The sequence below is a fragment of the Pagrus pagrus genome (genome assembly GCF_965226575.1).
Source record: "Pagrus pagrus genome assembly, chromosome: 8".
Taxonomy (NCBI): Eukaryota; Metazoa; Chordata; class Actinopteri; order Spariformes; family Sparidae; genus Pagrus; species Pagrus pagrus.
The window spans coordinates 34,562,145-34,575,514 of NC_140192.1; the positions used below are offsets into that span (position 1 = coordinate 34,562,145).

The 13,370-nt window shown below is 41.2% G+C and overlaps 1 protein-coding gene across 9 annotated transcripts; it reads right to left on the reverse strand.

Annotated features, from left to right (window-relative positions):
* Positions 1 to 852: 852 nt before the first annotated feature.
* Positions 853 to 8,648, reverse strand: LOC311261761 (uncharacterized protein). 9 transcript variants are annotated; one of them, XR_014623178.1, is made up of 18 exons: positions 7,923 to 8,648; positions 7,564 to 7,763; positions 7,090 to 7,454; positions 6,739 to 6,880; positions 5,976 to 6,649; positions 5,709 to 5,815; positions 5,451 to 5,609; positions 5,263 to 5,304; positions 5,082 to 5,174; positions 4,885 to 4,959; positions 3,514 to 3,602; positions 3,320 to 3,422; positions 2,873 to 3,229; positions 2,638 to 2,757; positions 2,270 to 2,534; positions 2,097 to 2,191; positions 1,915 to 1,944; positions 853 to 1,168 (listed from the first exon to the last, which is right to left on the reverse strand). XR_014623178.1 is itself a non-coding variant. In XM_084360673.1 (18 exons), the coding sequence occupies exons 14-18, from the start codon at positions 2,725 to 2,727 to the stop codon at positions 1,153 to 1,155; spliced, it is 327 nt and encodes a 108-aa protein (XP_084216799.1). In that variant the 5' UTR covers positions 2,728 to 2,757; positions 2,873 to 3,229; positions 3,320 to 3,422; positions 3,514 to 3,602; positions 4,885 to 4,959; positions 5,082 to 5,174; positions 5,263 to 5,304; positions 5,451 to 5,609; positions 5,709 to 5,815; positions 5,976 to 6,649; positions 6,739 to 6,880; positions 7,090 to 7,454; positions 7,564 to 7,763; positions 7,923 to 8,640; the 3' UTR covers positions 853 to 1,152. The 9 variants fall into 9 exon arrangements, 4 of the variants coding, with proteins under 4 accessions (XP_084216799.1, XP_084216800.1, XP_084216797.1 ...); XR_014623179.1 differs by having other exon boundaries at positions 2,270 to 2,757; positions 2,873 to 3,024; positions 3,113 to 3,229; positions 7,923 to 8,647; XR_014623180.1 differs by having other exon boundaries at positions 2,270 to 2,510; positions 7,923 to 8,647.
* Between the last annotated feature and the right edge of the window lie 4,722 nt (positions 8,649 to 13,370).

The following is a 13,370-nucleotide window of genomic DNA, read 5'->3' on the forward strand; positions in this document are numbered from 1 at the left end:
TGGCATCTTCAGGTGCCGTGGCATCTACCGACCTGCCACGGCAACTGAGGCCGTTTGAGGCACTTGCCACTGACTTGCCGCGGCATCTACCGACCTGCCACGGCAACTGAGGCCGTTTGAGGCACTTGCCACTGACTTGCCGCAACATTTACCGACCTGCCACGGCAACTACAGCTTTATGAGGCACATGCCACTGACTTGCCGCGGCATTTACCGACCTGCCACGGCAACTACAGCTTTATGAGGCACTTGCCACTGACTTGCCACGGCATTTACCGACCTGCCACGGCAACTAAAGCTGTTTGAAGCAGCTGCCACAGGATGAAGTGACTGTGGGGCTGTTAAATCGATAATAAAAAGGGATTTAACCATAAAGACTTAGCACACAAGAATGTAGCATTATCAGAGCACTAGATATTTGTTGAATTTATGAATGCCAAAATCACGGGGTCAATGTATAGAAACTCTCTCTCTCTCTCTCTCTCTCTCTCCTGCCACCCACCTACCACGGCATTTACCGACATGCCGTTGCCACCCACCTGCCACAGGATGAGGTGACTTTGGTTTTACGTTGGCTAGTTTTTGATAGTAAATTTGATTTAATCAAGACTTCGTGCAAATGTAGCACAATCAAAGCTGTCAATATTGTTAGAATTTAAGAAAGCCAAAAACCGCAGGTGGGGGTGGGGGTGCGCGGGGGGGAAGGGATTGGGTGGGCTATAGAAGTTTGCTGCTGAACCCTATTAATCAAAAAACCTAGAGTTGAGATTTTTGTGTGTGTGGGTAGCTTTTTTCCCTGTTTGTTCTGTCAGTCTCAACAGCACAGTAAAGAAGACACTATTTAGCTTTTTTTGTTCAGTCTTTTTATTACTGTTGTTTTAAGCCTTTAAGTTATCTGAAATCTGGCAAACACTTTGTAATTTGCTTCATCCATCATTTTTGCACAGAATTGGTCATAGTCCTGTTTTTTCTCAAAGGCAAACGTGAAGAATTGTGCAGGAGAATCTTCATCACTGTGGTCAGTTCCCCATTGTTTTAGTGAACTGAGGATCTCCGCTTGTTCTAGTTCGTCCATTGAAAGGACAGCAGGAGGTTGGAGTCTGCCCTCAAAATGTTCTTTGCTGCACCAGTCAGCTGCAGTCATGCCATGTCTCAAAAGAATATTTTCCTGAAGAAAACAAAAAAATTCAGTGTGGTCAAAGTTTATAGTAGGCTACATATTTGTGTTGTTCTCAAATAATGCCTCAAAATTATTGAGCATTTGCAGTGCATAATTTTAAACGGAATACTTCAAGACCTTACAGTTGTTAAATTCTGTATTTAAAACATCTACTTCATTCACCTCCCAGATTGAGCTTGCATATAAAATACTTAATCTGCCAACATATACAGGTGTCTATCTAAGCTTCAAGGTTCATAATGTCAAACTAATGTTCTCGTGATTGTGAACGTTATGTACAACTTCCGCCATCAGGTGTCGCCTTTGAGCAAGTGAAGTGGGCTCTGGCCACTGAACAGCTGTGATGGCAAAGCCGTAAAACCAGAACAACTTTGTTGTTGCTGTGTATTGCATTTAATAGTATGAAGCAAGTTAGTACTTTCAGCAACCCAGTTTCAGGTGGATCAGAGCAACTTCACATATAGTTAGTTTTTGTTGCTGAGTGCAGAAATTAAGTTAGTCAGTCAATCTATGTACCAACATCAAATCTGCCTGTATTTATGTCTTCCTAATATATATATATGACACTGACACTTTCATACATGAAATATATGTTTCACATGATTAATCTCCAGAGTGTGTGTGTGTGTGTGTGTGTGTGTGTGTGTGTGTGTGTGTGTGAGAGAGAGAGTGATTGATTGATTGATTGATTGATTGATTGATTGATTGATTGATTGTTTTTAGAAATGTCTTACCTCTTCTGAGCTTTCTGTATCTCTGCAGCTCTGGAAAAACAGTAAAAGATAAGGATCTGAAAATGAATCCATGCTACATTCTGCAATTATGTTAACTTGATCTGCAAAAGTAATTTATGCCAAGACAGACAGAAAAGATAAAAGTAATGTTGTGCATGCACAGCCACAACACAAACCATTACCTTGTCTTGTCCTGGGAAGATGTGCTCTTCATAAGCAAAGATTCTGCTTGGTATCGGCACATGTTGCTGTTGTTTTGCAACCACTTAATCAAAATCTACAAAACAAACATGATAATCAACAATAACAACAACAACAACAATAACAGTAATAATAATAATATGTTTTAGCTCACCTCTGGCAAAATGACCTGTGAAAGGAATTGCTGCTTCTCTGCTACAGGTCCGGGCACTGACAGGATTTTTTCCAGTCGCTCAATAAATCCTTCTGTCTGGGTTAACAAGTAAAGATGAAACGTGGAAAAACAATATTGTCAATATTTATCAGTTCCTCTCTTTCCCCCATCCTCTGCCTAAAAGTACTGTTACTTAACATTTGGTAAAGTCATGTCATTCCTCCCATTCACCAGCATTTCTCTGTCAAAAAAAAGAACTTCTTCCCTAAAAGTTGTCATATATTACTTACAAAATCTTTACAAAAATTTAAGTATGTTTTGGAATATAAATTCTAGAAAGTCGTGATTTCCAGATATTGGTCACTCACATACTGTTGTTTGCAATTATTTGAAGACAGGACAGCACACCAGCACACTGAAAATGCAGCCAGTTTTTGCAAGCTGTGCATTGTACCCATGCGTAGTGCTTTATGTGGTCATGGAAGACACTGGTGAAAAACAGAAGTGAGACAACTTCACTAATACTTCACACTTCAACTTTAGAAGTACTACAAAATTGGTCCATAATTCTATAATTATTCCAGGTTGTCATTTCTGATGTACCTGGTTGTCCCAGTTGCTCGCTGGAACAAACATGACTTTATTTGCCATGCCAGGCAATGGCTGCTGGAGTCTGTCTTTTTGGCCTCAGCCTGCTGGAGTTAAACTTCTTCCTGCTCCATCTGTAGCATTTCTGCTGCAGTAAGTGGGAAGTCCTGTGTGACAAAGACCTTTGCTGTAACCTAAGCATTTGCTTTATTACCAGTAAAGATTTTGAGACATGAAGAGATCAAGTAGTCTAACCTTAGCATTCACATTTTTGATCATTTGTGTTGCATGGTGCAGACGAAGAGCCCTGCACTGGCTGAGAGTCAGAGCCTCTGCAGTGGCCTCAAGATTTCGCACCTCATTTTCAGCAGCCTAGTTAGTAGCAAAACGATTGATTTTGATAAACCCACAGACCACCAATGCTAAACAGGAAGTCAAGTACCTTATATAACTGGGACTTACAGAACACACAAATACTCCTCAATTAACAGAGTCCTGCTGCTTCCACTGTGAGGGATATGTGACTGTTCAGGCTTGAAGGCCACCTGAAAATCTGAAGACGTTGCTAAAAAAAAATAAAAGGTGGCAATAGGTATTATCATACTGTCATATTACCTTACCAATACATTATAAATGTTGTATGTTATGTGACTCACTTTAGAAGGGCCATGTCTTTTATGCTGATTTTGGTGTAGGAAGCAAGTGAATCATATACACATATCTCTTTTGCTTTGAAGTCAAACACCTACAAGGAAATAAATCTGTCATCACTGTATTCCTAGAAATAAGATAAAGCTTTTAGGGCTGCCACGATTAGTTGACTAGTCATGATTATGTCGACTATTAAAATCGTCGACAACTAATTTAATAGTCGATGCGTCGTTTTATTTTTTTTAAACTTTGTTTTCTCTCTCAAAACTGCTGCGGCACCTTCCACTGCCGCGTCTGCCTTTCTGTCTTTTATGGAGAGAATTATGTTCCTTTATTATTCAATCAAATACAATAGATTTGAAACCAAAAAAGAGATTTGAGAGCAAAAGAGAGTAAGTGGCAATCAAATTTTTTTTTTTTGAGATCGAAACAGAACAGGTTGCAATTGAAAAAAAAATATGAGAGAGCATATTTCTTCAACTTCAATCAAAACTCAAAAACATTTTGCTTATAAATCAGCCCTCTTTGCTTTCAAGTTAAAAACCTTTGCTTGCAGATCAGTCCTCTTTGGTTGCAAATTCTAAAGTTTTGCTTGCGAATTCAACTGCACTTGATGGGCGGGGCCTACGCTGGTGGATGAGAGAAGAGTTTCTATTGGCTGGTTTGACCTGGCTCCAGCGCCAGCTGCGCCTTCCGCATTACACCCACTTCGTGAACGACACCATCGGTTAACATGGGCGCCGAAATGAAAATGACTTAGCAGCCGATCGGGGCGCTTCCGCGTCCTGTCTGAACCTGGCGTTAGGAACAAGAGCCTTGTGCAGTTTGGGAGTGTAGTAAAGTTGAATACAGTTGTGAGCACTGAGCACAAAATGCACTTTTGTTATATTTGAGTCAGTGAGACCAAAACTTCAATAATTCCTTAGGTCAGCCAGTGCCTTGTCCGTTTACTCAGCTGTTTGCACTTTATGCTACAATTGTTTGTTACTACAAGCATATTTCATTAAAGGTTTAATGAACTATCATCTTAATTGTCTTCATTTTTAGTTAGCATATACCTTAAACACTTCAAGCTGAAAGCTAATGATTGTTATATAAGAGCAGCTGCATGCTGGTGCGATAAACTGTATGTTATACATTCAATTTACGTAAAAAAATAGTTGGTGATTAGTCGACTATCAAAATAATCGTTTGTGGCAGCCCTACAACTAACATTACAGTTTAAATGTAGGGATTTAGCTCATTCTGTATAATTTCATGTAGGCGGTTCAACAAAACCACTTCAATAAGAAATATCATACAGACCTAACCTTTACCAATCCAATTCTATATAAGTAAAACTATACATTATAAGCTTTAAATCAGTGGTGGCTCACCCAAAGAATGAAATGGTTCCCTGTCTCTGGAGAAGAATGGCCCACAATTCTGGGGAGAAATAGCTTGTCCGAGACCTACAGCATAAAAATAACATCAGGTAGTACAGCACAGTCTATGTTAATAACATTGGTTAATAACATTTTTGTTTTGTACAGTGTCTTCTATTAAACAAAAAAAGAGTCAAAAAAGGACCTACAGGGATGCGTTTCAGTTCTCGGTCGCTGACTCCCTCGCTGTTTGACCATTCGCGGTGCCACAAAACGAAGTCAAACGTACCTAAAGATCCACACTGTAACAGAAAACATAGCATTCATGTTTTTAAAAAAAGTTAAAGATACATTCCAAAATCATAAAGGGAGGACATTTAAATGTATCACCATGTTTTCTTGTGCCAGCTGTGCCACTCTGTAGTTAACTGCCTGGAATTTAAAAATGTTTACAATACAATTCAGATTTTGTGATAACAGTATAAAGTAAACATTTCTTCTTCACAAAAACACTGATGTCTTTGCAGTTCAGTTGATTGTATATTAGTTCAAAACCAAGATTTATTTGTTAAACTTACATCATCAGTCAATCATGGCATAACCATTGAAGACTGACTCAACAACTCCAGTGGGCAAACACAGACAATGTCCTTGACTGTAACTGGAAATCTCCTTGTGGCATAAGTCAGTATTTGCTTCTCATCACGCGACCCAGACAGTAAATCCTTCAGTTTTGCCTTAACACACAGATTATGACAAAATAGTAATTGTTGACACCTTCCATTTATTACTTCATTTTAGACTGAAAGAAAATGGCTCAGCGATCTATTAATTACCTTGTCATTGTCTTCAATAGCATACAATTGTGCTATGAATGAAGACTTGCTGTCCGGTTGGATGTTGACAGTGCCCTCTGACCTTGGAAGGAGAGTTTCCTTACCCTCTAATGAATAACAAGGAACAAAGTAATACTTTTCAGAAAAAACATGTTTAGTTTGTAACTACATTTATCTTTTCACCTGTTTGGGCCACATCATAACGATTAGATACAGTTCTATCTTATGGCATATTACTATGTAATATTGGATATTGACCAAACTTACCAGCAGACTGAAGTCCCAGCATCCCACGCACACCAATACACAATTGGGTTTTACATAGGGCCTCCATTTCAGCCTTAAAACTGTTGTTAATCTTGTCATTGTGGAGGTCAATCATCACCCTTACTGTCTGCTTGAAATGTGGCTCACTCATTTGACAGAGTACTTGACAGCTGCCAGTTCGCGGTTGAACTGCTCAGCAACTGCTGAATTAACTTCGGTCCGTAGGGTGGGACAGATGTTGAGGCTCCTTAATTTCTCTTCTGGACGTTTGTGGTTGCTCTGATGGAATCTGTCATAGAGTGAGTATCGCTCATTGGTGCCTGTGATTGGATGTTTGGCTGACATCCGGTCACTGTCTGGTTCTTCCTGCAGTGGTAATGCGGGCCTCAGGTTCTTCACCCACTGCAGGTCAACCACTAGCTCTTTTTTTGTTGCCCGCTGTACGTTGTCCGATGTCGGGGCACAGAGTCTTCCATCGTTGTCTTTAAAGAACAGTTGTTTGGTACGGTTGTTGGTGTGCCTTGCAACCTGTCCTGCTACATCTGATATGTAACAAGTTGGGAAGTATTTAAAGCTGAGCAGTTCGTCTGCGTGGTCTCTTGCAGACTCCGTCCAGAAGAGAAAGTTTAAGTAGTGCACAACGCCGTGCACACAAGAGAAATGGAGGACACCACCTAAAGAATAGCACAAAAGATTTTACAGCCCAATCATGTTATTGGACATTAAGAAATATTTCAAAGTCATATACTAAGCTAGTTCTCACCACCAGCTTTCTGAAGCTTCACAAAGAGTTTGGGGTAAACATCCTTGTCATGGGCTAAATTTCCATTTCAGTTTAAACACTCCGAGAAACTCCAGGACACAGATGATTACTTTCCATGAAGTTTACTAGGAATCTTGTGAAACTAAAATCACAATACAACAAAATGTATGTATTATTAAACAACCAAACATCACAGCAGTATTTGATACATAGCATGGCTTAGCTATCCTAGTGGCAGCAAAATATAGAGCTAGCTTAGCTTTGCAACACAATTGGCATCTCAGCAGTCTTAATATTCACATAAACTCAAATTGCTCCATAACTTTATGTTGCTGGATGAATAATACTTACAGACGTTGCTTTAGCAAAGAGGGAGGAAGAATAGCCTGCTAATTGAACAACTGATGACTGTGCTCACACAACTGTAGCTGCTAACACAACTGTAACTGCTCACATAACTGAAACTGTTCACACAACTGTAACTGCCACTATAACTGAAACTGCTCACAGAACCGTAACTGCTACTATGTTGCTATGGCTACGAAAATAAACAAATGACACAGAACTATGCCCTTCTAGAAAGGCACACATTTTCTAGGGGCATAACAATCCTTGAAGTACAGGAGCTCCTGAAGCCTGTTTATCATGTTCGCAATTGATCCCTCTGAGGACACACCAAGGGCATGACAAGCTTCCTGAAGGTCCTTTTTTTGAGGCTGTAAATCGAAAAGACACATTAAAATAACATGATGTTTAAACAAACTTAATGTATATATGTTTATACATGCTTGCTGATAAACACAGTAAAACAAGCACAATGTATACCTTCTTTGATTCTATGAGATCAAGTATGATGTCCTCATTGATTGTTTTGGTCGGATGCTTGATGTCAGTGGGTTTCTTTTTTAATGCCTTCTTCACCTCTGTTTTTGGAAGAATACTTCCAATTCTTGTCTGCGGTCCCATCCAAGGTGCCAAAGAAGAATGTCTTATTGATGTGTGGTACGGGTTTGCCACAGATGTTCCTTTTATAAAACATAACACTGTTAAGTCATATATTCAAAGATTGTATTGCTTTTGCATACACAAACATTTAAGTGTAACATTGATAACATTGACCAAGAACTTTGAACACCTTTTTACAGTTTTGATGACATCAAAAGCTGTTATTGTGTTGCACCAACCTGATATGAGGCCTTCTGCAATCAGACCTGTCTAGATCAGACCACACCTTGAGGATGTCCACTTCCAAATCTTTCTCAGATATGGAGTCTGGGTCAGGCCTCTTAAATGTTCCAACTGCAAATTAAGTTTTTCAAATAATTACAAAGGCATGACAACCCCAAATATGCAACAGCAACAAAGAAGCAAAAGCAGGAAGTAGAAGGTATTTCATACAGGCAAACCTTTTATATGTGCATCAGTTATGTGAGTCTTCATTATTAACATAATGTTTTATAGATGAATTACAGAAAAGAAAAGCATTCTTATGTGGTACATCAAAGGCCAGTTTCCAGTTTGCATCTCCTACTACCACTGCTGGGTGGTATCCACACTGGTAGCAAGAATAGTCAAACTGGAAATTTGTCAGTGACAAAAAGTGGTGGAAAGCTCTTCTCACTACTTGGTAATGGTAGCGGTTGTCATTAAAAAATAACAACGTGTCAAGCATCCGTCCACTGGTTGTCTTGTTCTGTAATTGTAAAACAAAGTGTTTGTTCCAGATAAAGTGGATGAAATGGTTAACGCTCTAGCTGTGCCTGATCATCCATCTCAACCACAAGTTGTTAAGCCTAAACAAAGGCCAGCAAACAAAATGGAGGAAAAGATTTTATTGAAGGTTGACGCTCCAGTTCAAGTGATGCAAAATGTTGGAAATCAAACACTACCTGTGTTCCCTCAAACCCAAGCAAGGACTGACAACTATCAGGATGACATTGTAAATATTATGCAAAGACAAAATGATATCACTGCACTACTGGTTCAGCAAAATCTGTCCTCTGTCGTTCCACCAAGAAATATCCCTGTGTTCGATGGAGATCCTCTTCGTTTCAGGTCTTTTATCACAGCTTTTGAAAATGGAGTGGAGGAGAAGACGAACAATTGGAGCGACTGTTTGCACTTTCTTGAACAATGCACCAGGGGGCAACCAAGAGACTTAGTGCAGAGTTGTCAACATTTACCTCCAGAGCAGGAATACCACAGGGCCAAAGGTCTTCTAGCAGAACATTTTGGAAATGAGCATAAAATTGCATCTGCTTATATGGAAAAGATTCTGAACTGGACACCTGTTAAAAGTGAAGACATTGAAGCACTGCAATCATTCTCCTTGTTTCTCAGAGGATGCTCAAATCTAACAGAGCAAATGATGCATATGAAGGAGCTGGACTTACCATCAAATATGAGGAGCATCATCCTGAAACTTCCTTATAAATTACGAGAAAAATGGGGAAATGTTGCTTGTGATCTGCAAGAGCGAAGTGGAAGAAGAGTGCTGTTTACTGATCTTGTCACCTTCATTGAAAAGCAGGTTCGAATATTATCAGACCCTCTTTTTGGCAATATTCAGGACTCACCATCCACCAACTATAAGGCCTCCAATGCTAATCACCTAAAGCAGAGGAAAAAAGGAAGCAGTTTTGCCACCAATGTCACTGCAGTAAAAGAGGGAGTCATTACTCAGTATACAGGAAACAAGACCAAGTCACCGGGACAAGATTAATTTCATCAAGGAAAAAGGAATCTGTTTCGGTTGCCTTAAAGTAGGCCACACAAGCAAAGACTGCAGGAGTCGTTTGGATTGCAACGTGTGTCACGAAAAGCACCCCGGCATTCTTCATATTGAGCGGCAGGATAAAGCAACATCCCCCTCACAAGCCCAGACATCTGTTAGCCCAACAAGTGATTCTACAACTACTACAGTGTCTCAGACCTGTGGCCATATTGGGGCCAGTTGTGAAGACAACTCCATCTTTTCTATTGTAGCAGTTAAAGTCAAGAGCCAAAGGAGTAACAAAACTGTGCAGACATATGCCTTCTTGGATCCAGGGAGTTCCGGCACGTTCTGTACAGAAGACTTGGCAAGGAAGTTGAACCTGAAAGGTAAAAGGACAAGTATTCTGTTAAGAACAATGGGTCAAAAAAAGGTTGTAAATGCTCATGTTCTGTCAGGTCTTGAAGTGTCTGGTATGGACGTGAGTGATTTCATTGAGTTACCGGACGTTTTGACTCAGAGGACCATGCCAGTCTCCACACTCAATGTTCCACGGCAAGCGGATGTGGATCAGTGGTCGTATTTGAAGCACGTCAAGCTCTACGACATTGATGCAGGCATTGATTTGCTTATTGGAACTGATGCCCCCAAAGTTATGAAACCTTGGGAGTTGATAAACAGCCAGGATGATGGTCCCTATGCAGTCAGAACCAGGGTCGGTTGGGTTGTTAATGGTCCACTTCGTGGTGGAAGCAGGTGTGGCTGCCCTGCTGTAACAACAAACAGAATCTCCGTTGAACACCTTCAAGAAATGCTGGTCAAACAGTATAATCAGGACTTTAATGAAAGATCATCAGATGAACAGATTGAAATGTCTAGAGAAGATGTCAAGTTCATGAACATCGTGACCAGTACAACAACATTAAGTGGAGACCATTACTGTATCGACTTACCTCTCAGACAGGAGAATACCATCTTACCAAATAATCGCTGTGTTGCAGAACAGCGCCTCCTGAGCCTGAAAAGAAAATTTGACAAGAATGGTCCATTTAAGAAGGAATACATCACGTTTCTAAATGACATGATAGCTCGAGGATATGCTGAGCTGGTACCTCTGGACCAACTAAAGCAACACGATGGAAAGGTGTGGTACATCCCTCATCATGGAGTTTATCATCCCAGAAAAGGCAAGCTGAGAGTTGTTTTTGACTGTGGAGCAACGTACAAAGGGACATCACAAAACTGCCAGCTCTTGCAGGGCCCTGATCTTACCAACTCACTTATTGGAGTCCTTGTTAGATTCAGGCAAGAGCCTGTTGCTGTAATGGTGGACATTCAAGCCATGTTTCATCAAGTTCATGGCTCAGATAAGCATATCAACTTCCTACGCTTCCTCTGGTGGCCTAATGGCGACACTGCACAGTCTCCACTGGAGTATCGCATGATCTGTTTGGAGCTGTGTCATCACTAAGTTGTGCAAATTATGCTTTGAGAAGAACTGCAGATGATAATGCCAAACAGTTCCCCATTGAAGTGGTGAGTACAGTCAAACATAACTTTTATGTGGATGACTGTCTGAAATTGATGGCTTCAGTGGAGGAAGCAGTACACATGGTCAAGGATTTAACTGCTCTCTGTCATAAAGGAGGATTCAATCTTTCCAAGTGGATCAGCAACAGCCGCACAGTGCTACTATCAATTGCTGCGGACAGCAGAGCAAAGAACAAGATGGAACTGGATTTTGACACGGACCAACTTCCAATGGAACGAGCACTAGGACTACAGTGGTGCATTGAATCCGACAAATTCAAGTTCAGGACCTCAGCACAAGAACAACCACAGACCAGACGAGGGATTTTGTCAGTGGTCAGCTCACTTTATGACCCTTTAGGATTTCTGGCCCCATTTAGTCTGCCTGCAAAGCTGTTGCTGCAGGAGCTTTGTAGGAGAAATTTGGGGTGGGATGAAGCAATTCCCAACTCCTTTGCTGAGCAATGGTCTGATTGGCTGGAGGGCCTCCAAAAGGTGGCTGAATTCAAAGTGGATCGCTGTATTAAACCCAGAGACTTTGGAGATCCTGTTACAGCACAGCTTCACCATTTTTCTGATGCCAGTCAAGCTGGATATGGAACTGTGTCTTATCTAAGACTGGAGAAAGATCACAAAGTACATGTTTCATTTCTCTTGGGAAAAGCCAGAGTTGCTCCTCTTAAGCAGACTACAATTCCTCGATTGGAACTCACAGCTGCAGTTCTTGCTGCTCGAGTGGATAAAATGCTACAGAAAGAGCTGCAACTTAAGCTGGAGAAGTCAGTTTTCTGGACCAACAGCACAACAGTCCTTAAATATATCTCTAATGAAATCAGGAGATTTCACACCTTTGTGGCAAACAGAGCCTCTGTCATCAGGGAAGCAGCAGATGTTGATCAGTGGAGATATGTGGGTTCTAAGGAAAATCCATCAGACGAAGCATCAAGAGGAATGAGAGCTGAGGATTTCCTGAATGGCAGGAGATGGATAAATGGACCTCAGTTTCTCTATAGGTCAAAGGAGGAATGGCCTAAACTGGATGTGGATCTTGGTGTGATTCCTGCGGATGACCCAGAGGTCAGGAGGGACTTGATAGTGAACGCTGTTGTCAAGGATTTGGAAAGTGCCACTGACCACCTTATCTGTTATTTTTCATCTTGGATGAAACTGAAAACATCTGCAGCTTGGTTTCTGAAGGTCAAGGAAACTCTGATGTTATAAGGACGGAAGAGAAAGGAGTTTTGTGCTTCTGCAGGCCTCGGAAAGGACAATCTCCAGACTCAAGAACAGGAAGTAGAAAGGAAAATACACAGCTTTAAGGACACACTCAAAGGACAAAGTCTTACTCCTGAAGATCTTGCTAAGGCGGAGCAGTCAATTATTCAATATGTGCAACAACACAAGTTCAGAAGCGAAATTGCCTCACTGAAAGGTGGCTGCAAAAACATTCACAAAGACAGTCTACTGTACAAACTGGACCCAGTAATGGATGGTGAAATCCTCCGGGTGGGCGATCGACTGAGTAAAGCAGCAATGCCAGCAGAATCCAAACATCCAGTCATCTTGTCCAAAGACCTGCACATATCCACGCTAATTCTGCGCCATATCCATCATCAACTGGGGCATGCAGGAAGAAATCACATGCTGTCCAGTTTACGGCAGAAGTACTGGATAATTAGTGCAAACTCTGCGGCCAGGAAGGTAATATCTGACTGTGTTGTTTGTAGACGCAACAGAGGAAAGCTTGGTGAACAGAAGATGGCAGACTTGCCTGAGGAGAGAGTGTTGCCTGACAAAGCACCTTTCACAGATGTTGGAGTTGACTATTTTGGCCCTATCGATGTTAAGAGAGGCAGAAGTCATCTTAAAAGGTATGGAGTACTTTTCACCTGTTTGACCAGCCGGGCTGTACACTTGGAAGTCGCCTACACACTCGATGCAGACTCCTGTATAAATGCAGTTCGGAGGTTTATCTGTCGACAAGGACCAGTCTCATCTATCAGGTCTGATAACAGCACAAATTTTGTTGGAGCCAATCGGGAGCTGAAAGAAAGTCTGGCTGCTTTAAATCATGGCAAAATTCAAAGAGCTTTGGTCAAGGATGGCATAAACTGGAGCTTTAACACACCAGCAGCTTCCCATCAGGGTGGTGTTTGGGAGCGCCTGATTCGTTCAGTGAAGAGTGTTCTCACCTCAGTCCTGAAACAGCAAATTCTGGACGATGAAGGGCTCCAAACCATTTTCTGTGAGGTTGAGGCAATTCTAAATGACAGACCCATTACAAAGGTCTCAGATGACCCGAATGACCTCGAAGCGCTCACACCAAATCACATTCTAATGTTGAAGGGGAAACCAATGATGCCATCAGGACTTTTTGACCAAAGTGATC

Excerpts from the sequence above, each read along its gene's own strand:
- LOC311261761 (XM_084360672.1), bottom strand. Across the intron at positions 4,960-5,081 it reads GAGAACTGAAACGCATCCCT|GTCTCGGACAAGCTATTTCT; the intron begins GTAGGTCCTTTT and ends TTTATGCTGTAG. Across the intron at positions 2,192-2,269 it reads CACAGGTCATTTTGCCAGAG|ATTTTGATTAAGTGGTTGCA; the intron begins GTGAGCTAAAAC and ends TTTGTTTTGTAG.